At 38.8% G+C, this 16,898-nt stretch overlaps 1 protein-coding gene across 1 annotated transcript; it reads left to right on the top strand.

Moving 5' to 3' along the window:
* The first annotated feature begins 4,402 nt into the window (after window positions 1-4,402).
* Window positions 4,403-6,696, top strand: LOC103442258 (2-methylene-furan-3-one reductase-like). The gene is made up of 4 exons (XM_029107755.2): window positions 4,403-4,733; window positions 5,610-5,936; window positions 6,042-6,201; window positions 6,295-6,696. Exons 1-4 carry the CDS (start codon window positions 4,503-4,505, stop codon window positions 6,558-6,560), a joined length of 984 nt encoding a protein of 327 aa, XP_028963588.1. The 5' UTR covers window positions 4,403-4,502; the 3' UTR covers window positions 6,561-6,696.
* The last annotated feature ends 10,202 nt before the right edge of the window (window positions 6,697-16,898 follow it).

Raw genomic sequence — 16,898 nt, 5'->3', positions numbered from 1 at the left:
AAGTCACAAAAAATTCTGGTTTTAACCTAAGACCAATTATGTATAGAGTTACGTATAGGAATAAACTCCACATTGTAATAAGTTATAATTTTTTTTATTCACGTCTTGAGGAAATTTGAATATTTCTCTAAAGTTGTTTGAGGACAAAAATATGCAATACCACTAATAGAAGTTTAACATTAACTAAAACATTTCTCTACAGCTGTTTGGGGCAATGCTTTAGTTTTTAGAGTTAATGCCACGTTTTTTAGCTTGCAAATACATAATACTTTGTCAACGCGACACCTTGTTATTGAAGCCAAAATGTTTATAATATCTCAAGCATGTTTACAACTTCTTGGCATAAAACTTTTTGTATTTTAATATTATCCTCCTTCGAAATCCTATTTAGGAAATAAATAATTCGTTGAGAATAAATACGTCAATAAATAATATTTTTTAACTACACCTCTATTAAATAATACCTATCTAAAGTTATAAAATTAATATTTCTTACGTAAACAATTACTTACAAATGAGCCGAGTAACTTAGAAAGTGTTGCGTTTTTTCTTCTTATATTTCTTAGAGGTGTCAACAAGAAGGAAAAAAACTTGTCATAAGGATAATAAAGGAAGAAAACTTCGACGCTAGCAATTACGATCTTGCGTTGTGTTGATGTCAGAGACAGATTTGACTAAAAGAAAGAGAACATCAATTGCATGTTGCCGCACACAATGAACCTCAAATGACAATGCATCTACATGCATAATTTGGCATGTTGTCGCACAGACTGAACCTAAAATTTTAAAAGAAATTGTTTTTCTCTTCTAATCTTTATGACTTAATATTTTAGTCTGTTATGATTAAATAATAATTTTAGTCTAACTTTTTAATTTCGGTAACTTTTTTTGAAAATCAAAATTTATGTTCATTATCTTAATTTATTTTTATGAACATTTTAATCTTAAAATATTTAATTTCCGATAAGTAATTAAAAATCATACAAACACATAGGTATTTATAAAGTTTTAAGTTAAATTTCATTTAAATAATTTTCTTAAATAATTTTAGATGTTATTTAATTTTGGGCTGTCAAATCTTTTTTTTACTATTAGATTTGATCTCATTTGATCATAGCCGTTATATTATAAGTAAAAAACAAAAAAAAGTTTGAAATATAACAGTTTGGTGGGTTCAGAATAATTTAAGCCAGACTTAAATTTTGAAGAGAATCTAGCCTAGATGACACACCCCGTCCCGAAGGAGGGCATGCTGGTCGTCACGTGAGAGTGACGTAATCATTTACACAGTTTGGAAGCTTTAAAGATACAATTACTAAGATGTAACACCCGAGAGTGAGTCTTACTTTTGTGAATTCTGTTAGAACACCGTTGGATTCCTCGTGGCCACTAAAGCTCTGCTATTTGAACCTGGAGGGGCGCAAAACAACGTTGAGTGGGTCAGTAAAACAAAGTTTTATGAAAATATTTCATTTAATAACATTTCTAACCCCTCGCTGTAAAACCTGTATACTTTCCCAGAAAATAACATAATGTGCATATAATTCTTCAAATATCTCAAATCACTAATCTTTATCAAAAACCAGAAAGTATGCCATGCAATAAGCGTCAATAACAGAATAAGGTTGCATCAATATAACAGGTGAAATAAGGAATCAACCGGAGACCCTGCAGCGGTCCTGTTCGGCTAATTCTATAGCTCAATATCCAACCCAACTGGAGTCACCACTATGACCTGTACGACACTACTCTGCACATAAATTGAAACTACCTGAAGTAGTCTGTACAACAAGAATGGTGTAAGAATACGCTCTAGTGCTTCTCTCATCAACAGCTGTATAATAATCTAAAGTCACCTACAAGTTGGAACCACCTCTAATGGTCTGTACGACATGTCGGAACCACCTCTCATGGTCTGTACGACATGCACCTACTTGGATCCAAGGTGAGCGTGTGGTGTGGGGTGACTAATATAAGCACTAACACCAAGGGTGCAGGTTATGAGCTCTCAACACAATTCACATCATCAATAAACCATATGAATAACATAAAACTCACCTGATACTCACATGTGCGTCCACAACACCAATTCACATATATGCATCAAATACTAATTCATATATTTCATATAATATGCATGCATGGCATTTTAAAACATACTTTCATTTATTTTCAATTTCTGGGAAAAATCAATAGTATATAGGTAAATATAGAAAATATTGCCCACTCACCTGGAGTTCGCCCTACAACTCCCTAGCACAACACATCAAGGCGTCATGACGATCGGTGCCTAGAATAATCATCAAGACATGCCTCAGAAATCATATCGATAGAATATAACTTATATAAAACACGTCACTACGTAGATCGATCCGGAAGATCTACAACTCAGATTTCCGATCTGAAACTTCCATAGATCTAAAATATACCTCTAGGACAACATCCTAAAATTTCATTACCATCCAACGGTCGGATCTCCGTCAATTGCCAAAACTAAGTGACGGTTAACATTCTATATTATGAACTTACAACTCCAATTCCGAAAGATCCGTAAATTGCATTCCTAATCCGTAAGTTCCTATAATCCTCAAATATTATTTATTACAACGTATCAAAGTTTGGTGACGATCCAACGGTCGGATCGTCAATTCACATTTTCACCTAACCACGAATCGTAACAAACTTAGGTTCAATTACTCAATTTACGTCAATCAATTATCAAAACTGAACCTAGAACATTAAACACATGCTAAGAATTAAATTGGCGGGCCACTGGCCATGCGCCGCCACACGGGCAGCCTCAGGTGGCGGTCGGCCGCCCCGGCTCGACGGAAAATCCAACTATCTCCAAAAATTACCAAAATTTACAGAACTCAATGAGTAGAGTAAACTTTATACCTGAGGCCAAGGCCAATTTGGCCTGGAAAGGCTCCAATTCCATCAAACCTGTGAAGAACCCTGGAAATATGTGAGTTCCAATTCGTCCTCAAATCAACTTCGACGTCCCAACCAATGCTTGGGCTTTGTTCTAGGCCTCAAGAGGAAGCTATGGGTGGTGGCAATTGGAAGAAATTGCTTCAGACATAGGAGAATTTTGGACATGAAGCTCGCGGCACCCGTGGGTATTTTCATCCAAACTCACACCTAATCTCCTCAAATTTGATATGGAAATGATAGAGGGAAGGCATATAAGATGATTGGGAGTGGTTGTTTGGCTCAGTGCATTGGAAAAATGGGTGAAAAACGTCGAAATTTGGGTGTGGATGCCGCGGGTCGAAACGGGTCGCGGGTGAAGACCCGTTTTCTTCCTTCTCTCCTCCGCTTCTCGTCCTCTTTCCTTTCCTCCTTTCTCTATTCCGATTGGCCGGTCTCCTCTCTCTCTTCTCCCCATTCGCCAGTCTCTCTCCCTGGTCTGTCCCGGAGCTCCTGCCTCTTCTTTGGTTAGGTAGTTTTGCCCAACCCGCTCCTTACTTCTTCTTTTTCACTAGTCACGCACACATACATACACATACAAAACCTTCTTTCATCTTTATATTTTTATTTTCTTTCCCTTACATCCGAGCCATCCATTTCAGCTTTCCTTTAATTTGGGCCATCCAAATGGCACACCAAATTTTTATAATAAAATTCATAAAATGCCCAAACTTTAAACTTTAAAATCTTTTTCATTATAACTCCAATCACGAACTATCTACGCCCACGTTTCCGTAGCGACGAGTACTACGAGGATATGTCAAGAAAACAAATCTTAGATGGCACGACACGACGATTAACCTCGAATAATACGCGTACCTCAAAGGGCATTTTTGTAAAATCCTGTATTAAAACTTTAAAAACTCTTAAAATCAGGGACGAGCTGTCACACTAGAGATATATTTACTTCCCATGACTTATTTTAGCCCATGGTTGGAGATGGTTTGGGAGGATTTTAAACCTTATATTTTAACCTTTACCCCATAGGTTGGAGACGGTCTTAATTGTTAAAAAATAACAATAATAACCTACCTAAAGTTATAAATTAATATTTCTTACGTAAACACTTACTTACAAAAGAGCCAAGTAACTTAAAACTTTTTCTTCTTATATTTCTTGTTGGAGGTGTAGACAAGAAAGAATAAGGAAGAAAACTTCGACGCTACCATTACGATCCAGGGGTGTCTTGATGTCAGATTTGGCTAAAAGAAACAGAACACCAATTTTGTAACATGTTTCCGCACACAATGAACCTCAAATAACGATGCGTCTGCATGCATAATTTGGCATGTTGTCCCACACAATGAACCTTAAAACTAACACTGCATCTAGATGCATCATTTGGAGTTTTTTCTTGTACGGCCACGTAGGCAAACACCAAGGTTCCACTTCCTTCTCCTTCACCATTAAAACGACATGCTGTCGACATATCAGACTGTGATCTTATCTCACACTCATTTGCTCATAACAACAACAACAAACCCTTTCCCTTTCCCTTTGCAAGTTCTTGTGGTTTTTGCAGTGCATCAATGGCGGCTGCTGTAGCTTCAAGTGATTCAGTTTCCATACCATCTGTAAACAAGGCGTGGGTGTACCCAGAGTACGGAAGGTCTGCAGATGTTTTGAAGTTCGATCCGAATGTTCCTGTTCCTGAAATAAAGGAAGACCAGGTGCTGATCAAGGTGGTTGCTGCATCTCTCAACCCAGTTGATTTCAAAAGGATGCTTGGCTACTTCAAGGACTATGACTCTTCACCCCCTGTAGCCTCTCTCTCTCTCTCTCTCTCTCTTCATTTTTTTTCACTGAAGTCAAATGCAGGATTAGTTTGTGAGTGGAGGTTTTAGAAAAGTTTTAGTCTTTACCAACCCATAATTTAGTTAAATCTATTTGAAGAATCAAAGCTGATCTAGTTGATATTTTTGTTATAAATTTTCTTTTTGTAGATGCATATTAGGTCAATTTGCCAGAGTGGTGCGCTTGTTCCTCTTTAGAAGACGCGTATCAGTTGGGTACAACTAATAGGTCTAAATTACATCATAGTAAGAGGATTATTTGGGCACCAAGGTGAACAGAGCCTACTATCCGCAAGCCCTTGTATAGTAGGCTACACCAAGCATAGCCTTGCCTATTGATGAGAGTTTTTCCTCACGGGGCAGGAAACCTATCCTAAACCATTGATGTTTGGTCATAGCAGTGTGTTCGTTCCTCTTTAGACGATGACACCTAAGTTTGAATCCCTACATTTATATTAGTATAAAATACCGTCTTATAAAATAAAATAAAAATTGAAAGGTTAAGAAATAAAAAGAAACTTGCTTTGAAGAATCAAAGTGGATCTAGTTGAAGATGAATATCGGAGTAAACGACGAACAAAACTACAGAAAAATAAGAATATTATTATACAAATAAGAATGACGCAACGGTTACAAAACCTCAAGAAGTTACATTGTGATTAGCTTGTTCACAAGTGAATAACAAACATCATATTTATAATAAACGAAACCTTGATCGCTAACTCAAATAATTAAATAACCATAGAATACTAATATCTTCCAACAGTTGGTCTTCAAATCCTAGTGTAAACCCGATTAACTTGTTTGCTAAAATATTAATTTATTAAATTAACTTTTTTGCAGACAGTTCCAGGGTATGATGTTGCTGGTGTGGTGGTGAAAGTAGGGAGCCAGGTGACAAAGTTTAAGGTGGGGGAGGATGAAGTATATGGGGATCTCAACGAGAAGCCTCTCACCAAGCCGAAAAGGATCGGATCTTTGGCCGAGTACACTGCTGTAGAAGAAAGAGTGTTGGCTCTCAAGCCCAAAAATCTGAGTTTTGTTGAAGCTGCTAGCCTTCCCCTGGCCATTGAGACTGCCTATGAAGGACTCGAACGACTTGAACTCTCTGCCGGTAAATCCATCCTTGTTTTGGGAGGCGCTGGGGGAGTCGGAACACATGTTATTCAGGTACAATGTTAATCAAGTGCAAACATTTTCCATTAAGTTGGGCTCTAATTAAGTAAAGCTGATTGATTAATTATTCATGACACTCAATGTGTTTATGTGAGGCAGCTAGCAAAACATGTGTTTGGTGCTTCAAAAGTAGCAGCTACAGCGAGCACGAAAAAACTCGATCTTTTGAGAAGCTTGGGTGCTGATTTGGCTATTGATTACACCAAGGAGAACTTCGAAGACCTGACCGAGAAATTTGATGTGGTTTATAATGCAGTTGGTATAATTCTTGAATCTTCATCGTTGTTTTTTTTTATACAAATCAAACACAAGGACTGATGTTGTTTTGTGTTTCTGAAATTAACAAAAATAGGGGAGACTGACAGGGCAGTGAAGGCGGTGAAGGAAGGCGGGAAGGTATTGACAATTGTACGTCCAGTAGCGCCACCGGCATTCCTATTTTTGCTGACCTCAACCGGAACTGTATTAGAGAAACTGAAGCCTTACTTGGAGAGTGGGAAGGTGAACCCGGTGCTTGATCCCAGCGGCCCATATCCATTTTCGAAGACTGTTGAAGCATTTGCCTATCTTGAAACCTCCAGAGCTCCTGGAAAGGTGGTTGTGTATCCCATCCCATGAGATAATAGAGAGTACTAGTTCAGGCTTGCAAAATGTTCGTGTGTGATATTCTTGTATCCTGCTGCCCGCTTGTTTGAAAGTCTTGTAATAAGGGCGCAATGTTATGTGTATTTATATAGTGCTTCTAGTTTGGCTAGTTTGCAGTGTGTTTTCTCCCTCCTTGCTCATTGCTGTGTTTTTTAGCTTTAACACCGGCATTGGTTAAAGCGGATGTACTCCCACTTACAGTTCTTCAAAATCCTATGATATATTGCGGATCTTTATATTTATGTGTTATTTTTTAATAAACGATAAGATACTTACAAAGTTACTTCTAAGGATACTTACAAAAAACAATATTTTTACACTAAAAAGTCAATTATGATACTATTCACTTCACTATTCCTTATCGTTAAAACTCAAAATTTTCAAATTATTTTCATTAGTTTTCCTTTTGTTTATATGGTTATGCATCAGTAGATACTTTTGCTTCAATTGGTTCTTGACCTTTTTATTTATTCCACCTTTTTGATACTTTTTAACTAGCCTTTTTTTCCATTAATGATTCTACTTGGGCGGTGTTATTCACATTTTTTTTTACGTCCCACACATCCTCAATTAATTTTTGTTCTTTAATGCTCTTCAATTCATTCAATCAAACGACTCAAAATTGAGAGTGTGTGTGAAAGATAAAAAAGAGTACGTGGATATCACCACCCTTCTACTTTTCCATTTGTGTTAAATACTGTTTAGAACATGCCCTTTAACAAGAGGGATCCCCATTTTTCTAAAAAAATGGGAACACCTTCCTGACCTTTAGATTGACTTTAATGAAATTGTGTGGTTGAGATTAAATCACAGGCCACACAATCTCAACCACACAATTTCATTAAAGTCATATCCAACGGTCATGAGGATGTTCCCATTTTTTTAGAAAAATGGGGATCCCTCTTGTTAAAGGATTCTCTGTTTAGAATATCTTAAAGCATGCATATTGGAATTCTGCATTCTGTTTACTTGCTCTATCCTCTGTTATGTCGTGTAATTTAACGGGTTTTTTTATTCACATCCCCACAATCTTATGAATACACCCCATTTTTTTTGACACGCCTCGATCCCGATATTCCTCGAATACCAAGATAAGCACGTGTTGGCCGACACCCAAGGGTGACGAAAGCCATTAATTGAATGCAAATGCTGAGAATAAGGAATAAATAAGGTTTATAAATATAAAAGAATAAAGAATATGCATTTAAGGAACATGTTCAGAGCATACGACGAACTAGAATACTAAAAGAAATAATATAAAATTTAATGAATAAAAGAATGGGTCCCACACCAAGAGGACTCGAAGATACTGATGCGGAAATGCCTGGATGCCGGGATTGTACGCCTCGATTCTAAGTCCTGAAGGGGGCGCAAAACAAACATGAGTGGACCAATTTGATATAGATATAATAAAACAGTTATCAACATACTAACCCCCAGGTTTTATGAAAACACATATATAATGATAAACATAGGTTTTCCGAAACCTAGAATGTTGTGCAATGTCTCAAATCATAACTTGTAAATATAATAATCACTAGTGAATTGTCTGATAACCCCCAGGCCCCATGCCGGCTCCCCGTCTCTAAGCAGACAGTCAGAGGAAAATACACTTCAGGCCCCATGTCGGCTCCCTGTCCCTGTGCTAAATAGCCAGAGGAAACACACTCCAGGCCCTATGCCAACACCAAACCGTCGCCCGGGATGGACTAGAATCTATCCCTACGTCCCGTAGCAGAAATGACGACTAGGTAAGTACAAAACCACTGAACATATATATATATTGAAAAGCAATTTCATAGTATAAAGTCATCCATCATCTATACTATAAAGAGGTGTTCGAAACATGTTCTAAATATCATATCGTCATCCATCGGATATTCTATAAGAACATGGGTTATAGGAAAAATAGTAATAATTCAAACTAGCCTTAGTAAGCATGTTATCTCAAAGCGTCTCATAAAACATAATTGTTAAATCATGCTTTTCATGTATGCATTTCTACTATCAAAACATGCATTTTAGAAGGGGTCCACTCACCGTACACCGATGGTGCAAAGCTGTACCAAAAAGGTATAGTGGAATCACCGCTAATAATTGCACCTATTCACATAAAGGAGTACCTTTAGTCAAACTCTATTCAAACGATTGAATTTGGGAAAACGGACTTAAAAAACGGGTTTAGAACGTTGAAATTAGCCTAGGAGAGGTCCTGGACGAAACCCAAAAAAGTCAACTCAAAAAGTCAACGTTGACCGTTGACTGGTCAAAGTCAAATTCAACTCTGACCGTTGACCAAGTCAACAGTCAGTGTCAACTGGTCAAGGTCAAAGTTAGATTGGGCTTGGATTGGGTTGGGCTGAAAGGGCCTTAGGGGTTTTGGGTTTTAACTAAAGCTCAAGGGATTTGGGAAAATGGCTGAAAGCCTACTTTATAATTGGCCCAAGGCTTTATTTCCTAAAACAGAAAATAAAATTAAATAAAAACCTTAAAAAGGTTTTTGGGTTGGGCTACAGGGCTACATGCCCTAATCCTAATGGCCCGAAAGCCTTAAGGTCCTAAACAACTAATAAAAAAAAACTAAAAACAATTAAAAGGAAATGGGTTAGGATTTGGGCTAACTCCCCACACGGGCCTAAGGTCCGCTTGACATTGGAACCGGCCTGGAAGGCCTGGTCTCGCCGGAGCACAACCACCGAAGCTTCAACAGCTCCGGCTGACCACCACACACAAACCTAGACCCTGATCTAGGTATCAAAACGAAGAGCAAGACGGGGGGAGTATTTCTATACCTTCCTTTCGTCGTGGAACGGCTGGAGATGGCTGGAGAGTCCCTCGACACCCACGGCTCGCCGAAAATGGGGGTGTTTACACCCGGGTTCGATTCGTCCTAAAAACTTCCAAAAATCACAAAATAACTCCAATTAAACCTCAATCTCGCAAGAATCAAGGACGAAAAGAGAGAATTAGAGGCTTACCTAACTAGAGATTGAAAAATCTCGTCGGAGCTTCTTTTCTGGTTTTCTGGCATCGCGGGAACGAGAGGGAGAGAGAGAGAGAGAGCAGGACAAGATGATGATGGAAATGGCTCATCCGAGCATGCGTGCGCCTCAGTGTGTGGGTGTGTGTGATTAACTAAAGAGAGCGAGAGAAATGAGAGATTCCAAGAGGGAGAAAGAGACGGGACAGACAAAAAAAAGAAGAAGAAGAAGGAAGGCGGTTCACGGGGGTACAGAGAGAGAAGAAGGAGAAATTGCTTGGGGTGCTGCCACGTGGCAAATTTAGAAAGAAAGGGATCCAATGCTTTGGATCCTGATTTGGTAGACAAAAAGGATGAAATTGATATATTTAAAACATTTAGGGATAATTACAAACATATATCTTTATAATTAGGGGGCGGGTGTTACATTTTTTGAATTCTTGTTGAACTACCTCTTTTATCCTTATTTAAATATGAAAAAGAAACAAAAAAAAAAAAAACCCAGCACCACAAATGCACCAGGTATTCCCTTAGTGACAGCCAAACAACATGGACCACCATTAACAAATTTCATTGCTCTCAATAATTCAATTGTTATAAGAAGATGGTCTTGATAACTTTATTTACCCAAACATATGCGACGTTATATTACAGAAGCACTTTCCATATGTTTTTGTGCCCATAGCCATCAAGTAGACATCCTTGAGTATGGAGTCTGAAATTGCAGTTTCTACAAACTGTCAAAGGCCTCGCAGAACGATAGGGAGGGAAGAGGGTGGGGAAGATGAGGTGCCAATAAAATTGGAATTTAAAAGATGAAACGTTATTGTCGTTTTGAACAGGTGGGGTGGTTTCAGTAGAAGTAGGACTAAAATTGGAATTTAAAAGGACAATTTTAAGTGTGGGGTGTATTTATAAGATTGTGGGGGTGCCAATAAAACAACCCTAATATAAATCTTAAGTTGAATGGTTTTGGTTGGCGTTGCAGATTTTGACGTACCTTTTGATGTCGGCGTCTTCATCGGCTGCGATTCGGGTCGACGACTGGGAGTCGAATTGGGGCAAAGACAAGCTCCCGGACATGGCTCGGGCATCCGTCACATTGTCCTTCTTTGCCTTTATTGCCCTTGCCTCCAGCTCCCTCATCTCTGGTTACACCCTTTGTACTCTGAAATCCATGTAGTTCTTCTTCACACTTAGTATTTACTGAGTTATAGATGGACAGTGAAAAAGTAATATAATCTTTAGTATGTAGAGAAAGTTATGCTTGTGTTACATTAGCGTCATGATTCATTGATGTTTTGGCACAAAATTATTTCAATGTTACATCTACCTAGGCAAGGAGAGATTCTTCAACTTCCATTCCATGTTAGCCGTCCGACTGAAAACACATACATAAAGAGGATTTCTTGCATTCAAGTTCCATAGGGTCTTGCCCTGGTGTACTAAAATGCTCGATACCCCTTAATGTTTATGGTCGAACAACTGGCGTGGAGCTACTACCCATTTTAAAAATTGGTTTTTTTTGTTGATTGGGCGAAATTTCATTTCCAATACCTATGGGCATTACGTGTAACGAGAATGAGAAACATAATGTGAGCTTGACTTGGATACTTGGACGGTTGGGCTGGATAGTTAAATAGAGAGCCAGCTCCTTAAACTTGAATACGGGTGAGATGACAACTCATGAGGTAAAAGCCTTTTTGAAAGTTGAAAGTGTAAGACATATTCTGAAATCATAACAACAAGACATTAGGATCACGAATAAATCAAATCAATATGAAATAGAGATCAACTAATTATATTGAACTTATATGTAGAATTCGGAAGACATGGTTATGAAGGTGAAGCCATTGATCCTTGCGAACAAAGTAGAAGCAGTCTTCTACTTCCAGTACCTCTGAATGAACTCTACTATCGAAATAGGCTTATAGTTTTCGTGAGTTTCTATCGGTATGGAAGCAGGGACGGCCCCTAGGTTATATAGCTAGGGTTTCAATCAATTCCTCCCTATTATCGGAAAGGATATCAACCCAAATCATATCTCATCAATTATAGTCCCATCATGACTCTTATTCCTTGTATTTACTTAATAAAGGCCCTTAATTGATTGCATGTAATTAGGACTCCAATATGTTTATTTCCTTAAGGCACTGAGAGTCCTAGAGATTTTATTAACTTGATTGCCAAGTCAATATTCCCTCAATTATTCTCGGCATAATTCATTGTCATTCACAAAATGGTTTTACAGAAAGTGCATTTAAAATAATGGAGACAGATTGTATGTCCTCCTGTTTGGGTGCCCTTCTCATCCCTTTCTATTTTGTGCGATCACGGTTAAGCCACGTTAACATTTTATATTAATTCTCTTATAGAAATAATAAGACAAAAAACAATAAGAATATAAAATGTTGACGTGGCTTAACCGTGACAACACAAATAAAAGAGGATGGGGAGAGCACCCAAACAAAAGGGCAGACAATCTGTCTCCTAAAATAATTACAATCTAACACTCTTGGGGGAATGAAAATTTGTCAGTGATATGATCATAAAGTTTTGGTCGAAAATATAAAAGTGCACTTGGGTTTTGTAAATAAAAGCTTTGATTTTCTTTTAATAAAAGCGTTTTTAATAAAACCGCTTAAACTACAGTAAAACATTTCTAAAGTAATACTTTATAAAGAAATAATCTCAAGTCACAAAAAAATATGGTCTTAACTTAAGACCAATTATTAATAGGAATGAACTTCACATTGTAATAAGTTATAATTTTTTCTTATTCCTGTCTTAAGAAAACTTGAATATTTCTCTAAAGTTGTTTCAGGACAAAATATGCAATACCACAAAGGAAATTATTATTGACACTCCATGTAACATCCCATATCGCCCAGGGGAGTGATCCTTAAATGTATATTCCCATCCTTACCTAGCACGAGACCTTTTGGGAGCTCACTTGCTTCGGGTTCTATTGGAACTTCGAAGTTAAGCGAGTAGCGCATGAGAGCACTCCCATGATGGGTGATCCACTGGGAAGTTCTCGTGTAAGTTCTCAGAAACAAAACCGTGAGGGCGTGCTCGGGGCCCAAAGCAGACAATATCGTGCTACGGTAGAGTTGAGCCCGAGATGTGGTAGGGGTCCAGGCTGGGATATGACAATTTGGTATTAGAGCCAATCCCTGACCGGTAGTGTGCCGACGAAGACGTTGGGTCCCTAAGGGGGGTGGATTGTAACATATCCCACATTGCCCAAATAAGTGGATCCTGTAAGCCTTATATGTATATTCCCATCTCTACCTAGCACGAGGTCTTTTGGGAACTCACTGGCTTCGAGTTCCATTGGAACTTCGAAGTTAAGCGAATAGCACGCGAGAGCAATCCCATGATGGGTGACCCACTGGGAAGTTCTCATGTGAGTTCCCAGAAACAAAACCGTGAGGGCGTAGTCGAGGCCTAAAGCGGACAATATCGTGCTACGGTGGTGGAACGGGCCCGGGAAGTGGTCTGCCTCGAGCCGGGATGTGGCAAATGGTATCATAGCCAATCCCTGGCCGAAAGTGTGCCGACGAGGATGTCGGGCCCCTAAGAAGAGTGGATTGTAACATCCCATATCGCCCATGGGAGTGATCCTTAAATGTATATTCCCACCCTTACCTAGCACGAGGCCTTTTGGGAGCTCACTGGTTTCGGGTTCCATTAGAACTCCGAAGTTAAGCAAGTAGCGCACAAGAGCACTCCCATGATGGATGACCCACTGGGAAGTTCTTGTGTAAGTTCCCAGAAACAAAACCGTGAGGGCGTGCTCGGGGCCCAAAGCAGACAATATCGTGCTACGGTGGAGTTGAGCCTGGGATGTGGTGGGGGCTCGGGCTGGAATGTGACACTCCAAAACTTTCATTTTACACTTCAAACTTTCTATAATTAAGAAAAAAAAATACACTTATGAGGAATATAGAATGAGATGTTAGAAGTGTCAATAATAGTTTCATACCATAAATAAAAGTTTAAGATTAACTAAAACATTTCTCTAAAGTTGTTTGGGGCAATGCTTCAGTTTTTAGAGTTGATTTCACGCCTTTATCTTAACAAAGAAGATCAGAACCACAGAAGAAAGAAGAAAGAAGGAATATAGAGAATGTAGAAGAAGACCTGGAAATAAAACTAGAAAGAATATGAAAAGTTTTGTATTGATAGAATGGTTATTTCTTACAAACATTAGACTGCAATCGGCCTTTTATATCCCTCTAGTAGTCTAACTACCTTGCTTACTGTGTAAGCTACACATAACCCTCCTAACTAACTTTTAACAAAAATATTGATGACATGGCAGATTATGTGGCATTCACTTGAGTCAATATCAGTCAACATCCCCCCTCAATCTCAACTAGGGAAACCAAGTTTGAGATTGAAACAATGACGAGTGAACGGCGGACTATGTAATCCTTTAGTAAGAATATCAGCGGTCTGTTCATCAGTGGGTAGATATTCAACCAACAAATCACCATGATGCACCCTTTCACGGACAAAATGATAATCCGTATCAAGGTGTTTGATTCTCGAATGATACACTGGATTAGCACTGAGTGCTATTGCAGATTTATTATCACAGAATATAGTTGGTTGAAAAGGTAATGCAACGCCCAAATCTTTCAAAATGAGCCGAATCCAAGCCACATCTGCTGCAGTATGAGCAAGTGCCTTGTACTCCGCCTCGGTAGAACTTCGAGAGACGGATGATTGCTTCTTTGACTACCACGAGATTGGATTCCCACCAAGGTAAACCACATAACCAGTCACAGATCGTCTTGTGTTCAAATCAGCAGCCCAATCAGCATCAGAGAATGCTGTCAAATGTATGTCAGTATCAGCTGCATATGTAATGCCACACTCTGCAGTGCCTTGAAGATATCGAAGAATTCGTTTGACAGAAATGATATGTAAATCTGTCGGAGCAGTCATAAATTGACACACTGAATTCACAGCATACGCTATATCAGGACGTGTAAATGTGAGATATTGCAGGGAACCAACCAAACTTCTGTACAATGTAGAGTCCTGCAATGGTATTCCCTCATGCAAGAGCATTTGATTGTGAGGTTTGCATGGTGTATTGGCAGGTTTACAAGATTCCATTCCAGCTTTATGAATAAGATCTTTAACATACTTTGATTGATTGACAAATATGTCTCCATTCTCCTTGTAGTGAATCTGAAGTCCCAGGAAGTAAGTAAGTCTGCCCATATCCTTTAAGTCAAAAACACCTGCCAAATCATCAATAACTTGCTGAACTTTGCTAGGATTGGATCCTGTCAAAATGATGTCATCTACATATAGTAAAAGAATCACCACATCCTTGTCATCATTCTTCACAAATAAACTTGTATCCGATGAAGATGGTACAAATCCCAAAGCTGGTAAATAGGTCGTGAACTTTGAATTCCATGCCCGAGGGGCTTGCTTCAACCCATACAACGATTTAATCAACTTACAGACATAATGGGGTTTAGTTTGATCAACAAACCCTTGAGGCTGTTTCATATACACCTCTTCTTGCAAGTCACCATGCAGAAATGCATTTTTGATATCTAACTGCCTCAATTCCCATTTATTGATAGCTGCTAAGGACAAAATGAGTCTTACAGTAGTGTGTCGGACTACGGGACTAAAAGTTTCTGAGTAGTCAATGCCTGGTTCTTGGGAAAAACCTTGAGCCACGAGTCTGGCTTTATACCTCGATACACTGCCATCAGGATTCTTCTTAACCTTATATACCCACTTACTGCCAATAATGGTTCTATTTGGTGGAGAAGGAACCAATTGCCAAGTTCCTTGAGCTTTGAGTGCATTAAACTCTTCTTGCATTGCACTTTGCCAATGTGGACATGTAGAAGCTTTTCGGAATGTTGAGGGTTCCTCCAAATCCTGTATTGCAGCAATAAATGAAAACCCCCCAGTAAAGTCACACTCATTATCCATCTGGAGAGTTTGTAATTCTGGAAATGAACCAATATAACCTGTGTAAGATCTTCGGGAAATGGCACCTGACTTCAACCTGGTGACCATATCGTGAGCTGATTCTTCATTAGTTTCAACCACAGGAGAAGAGATTGGTAGGATTACCTCTAACTGAGAAGGACTATGGACAGGCAACAATGATATTGTACTTGGAGGTGATGTTGAGAGAGTAGGAGAGCTATGAGTATGAGCATTGAGATCCTGAGAAACTTGACTTAATGAGCTTGGAACCTGTAAGCTATCCATTGGTTGATCTTCCATAATATCTGGATTGGCAGATGACCTGGCAAGGGTTGGGGAGGATATGGGATCAGGAGCAAAACATGGCATTTGAACCATGATTGGAAACATTGTTGTACTCTGGACCTTATTGAACTTCCCAGAAGACAACTGCAGTCTTGATTTAAATGGAAATGTAGTCTCATCATGCACCACATGTCTTGACAATACTAGTTTAGTACTACTCAAATCATAACAGACTACACCTTTATATCCAGCCACAAAACCAAGAAAAACACATTGCTTCGACCTAGGTTGCAATTTATGTTTAGTATACGGCCTTAAGAATGGATAAACTGCAGATCCAAATATCTTCAATGTATGCAACACAGGGTCTTGTTTAAACAGGAGCTGATATGGAGACTTCATCCCCAAAACCTTACACGGCATTCTGTTGATCAGAAATGCAGCATGAGTACAAGCATAATTCCAGAACTGTAATGGAACTTCAGCCTCGGTTAAAAGTGTGATAGCAGTCTCTACGATGTGCCTATGTTTCCTCTCAGCAAGACCATTCTGCTGAGGTGTGTAAGGACATGATATGGAATGTGCAGTTCCTTTGAGTGCCAAAAAAGACTGAAATCTGTTACTCATATATTCAGAACCACCATCTGTCTGTAAGCACTTAATTATAGAATTGAACTGAGTTGTAACAAATGCAAAAAACTTAACAAAGACTTGGAAAACCTCAGATTTATTGATAATAGGGAAGATCCATACAAATCTTGAGAACTCTTCCACAAAACTTACATAGTATCTAAACCCTTCTAGAGACTTAACTGGAGCAGGCCCCCAAATATCAGAATGTACTTTTTCAAACATAGAACTAGCCCTAGTTTCTTTGACAGGAAAGAGTTGTCTACACATTTTTCCAGAAAGACATGAAGAACAAACAGAAGGTGATGAATCTACACTAACAGGCTGTCCAACATTTCGAAGCATAACATCAAGCACTTCGGCAGAAGGATGCCCAAGCCTCTTATGCCAAACAGAAGTCTTTACAGCTTTCCCAAGTAATGCAACAACTTTATTTTGACCAG

Source organism: Malus domestica, chromosome 09, assembly GCF_042453785.1.
Source record: "Malus domestica chromosome 09, GDT2T_hap1".
Classification (NCBI taxonomy): domain Eukaryota; kingdom Viridiplantae; phylum Streptophyta; class Magnoliopsida; order Rosales; family Rosaceae; genus Malus; species Malus domestica.
This window is presented reverse-complemented; position numbering and strand designations above follow the sequence as displayed.

Bases quoted from the DNA above. Each gene is read 5' to 3' on its own strand.
- LOC103442258 (XM_029107755.2), top strand. From the start codon at position 4,503: ATGGCGGCTGCTGTAGCTTCAAGTGATTCAGTTTCCATACCATCTGTA. The intron at 4,734-5,609 runs GTAGCCTCTCTC...ACTTTTTTGCAG, and splicing joins ACTATGACTCTTCACCCCCT to ACAGTTCCAGGGTATGATGT. The intron at 5,937-6,041 runs GTACAATGTTAA...TATGTGAGGCAG, and splicing joins TCGGAACACATGTTATTCAG to CTAGCAAAACATGTGTTTGG.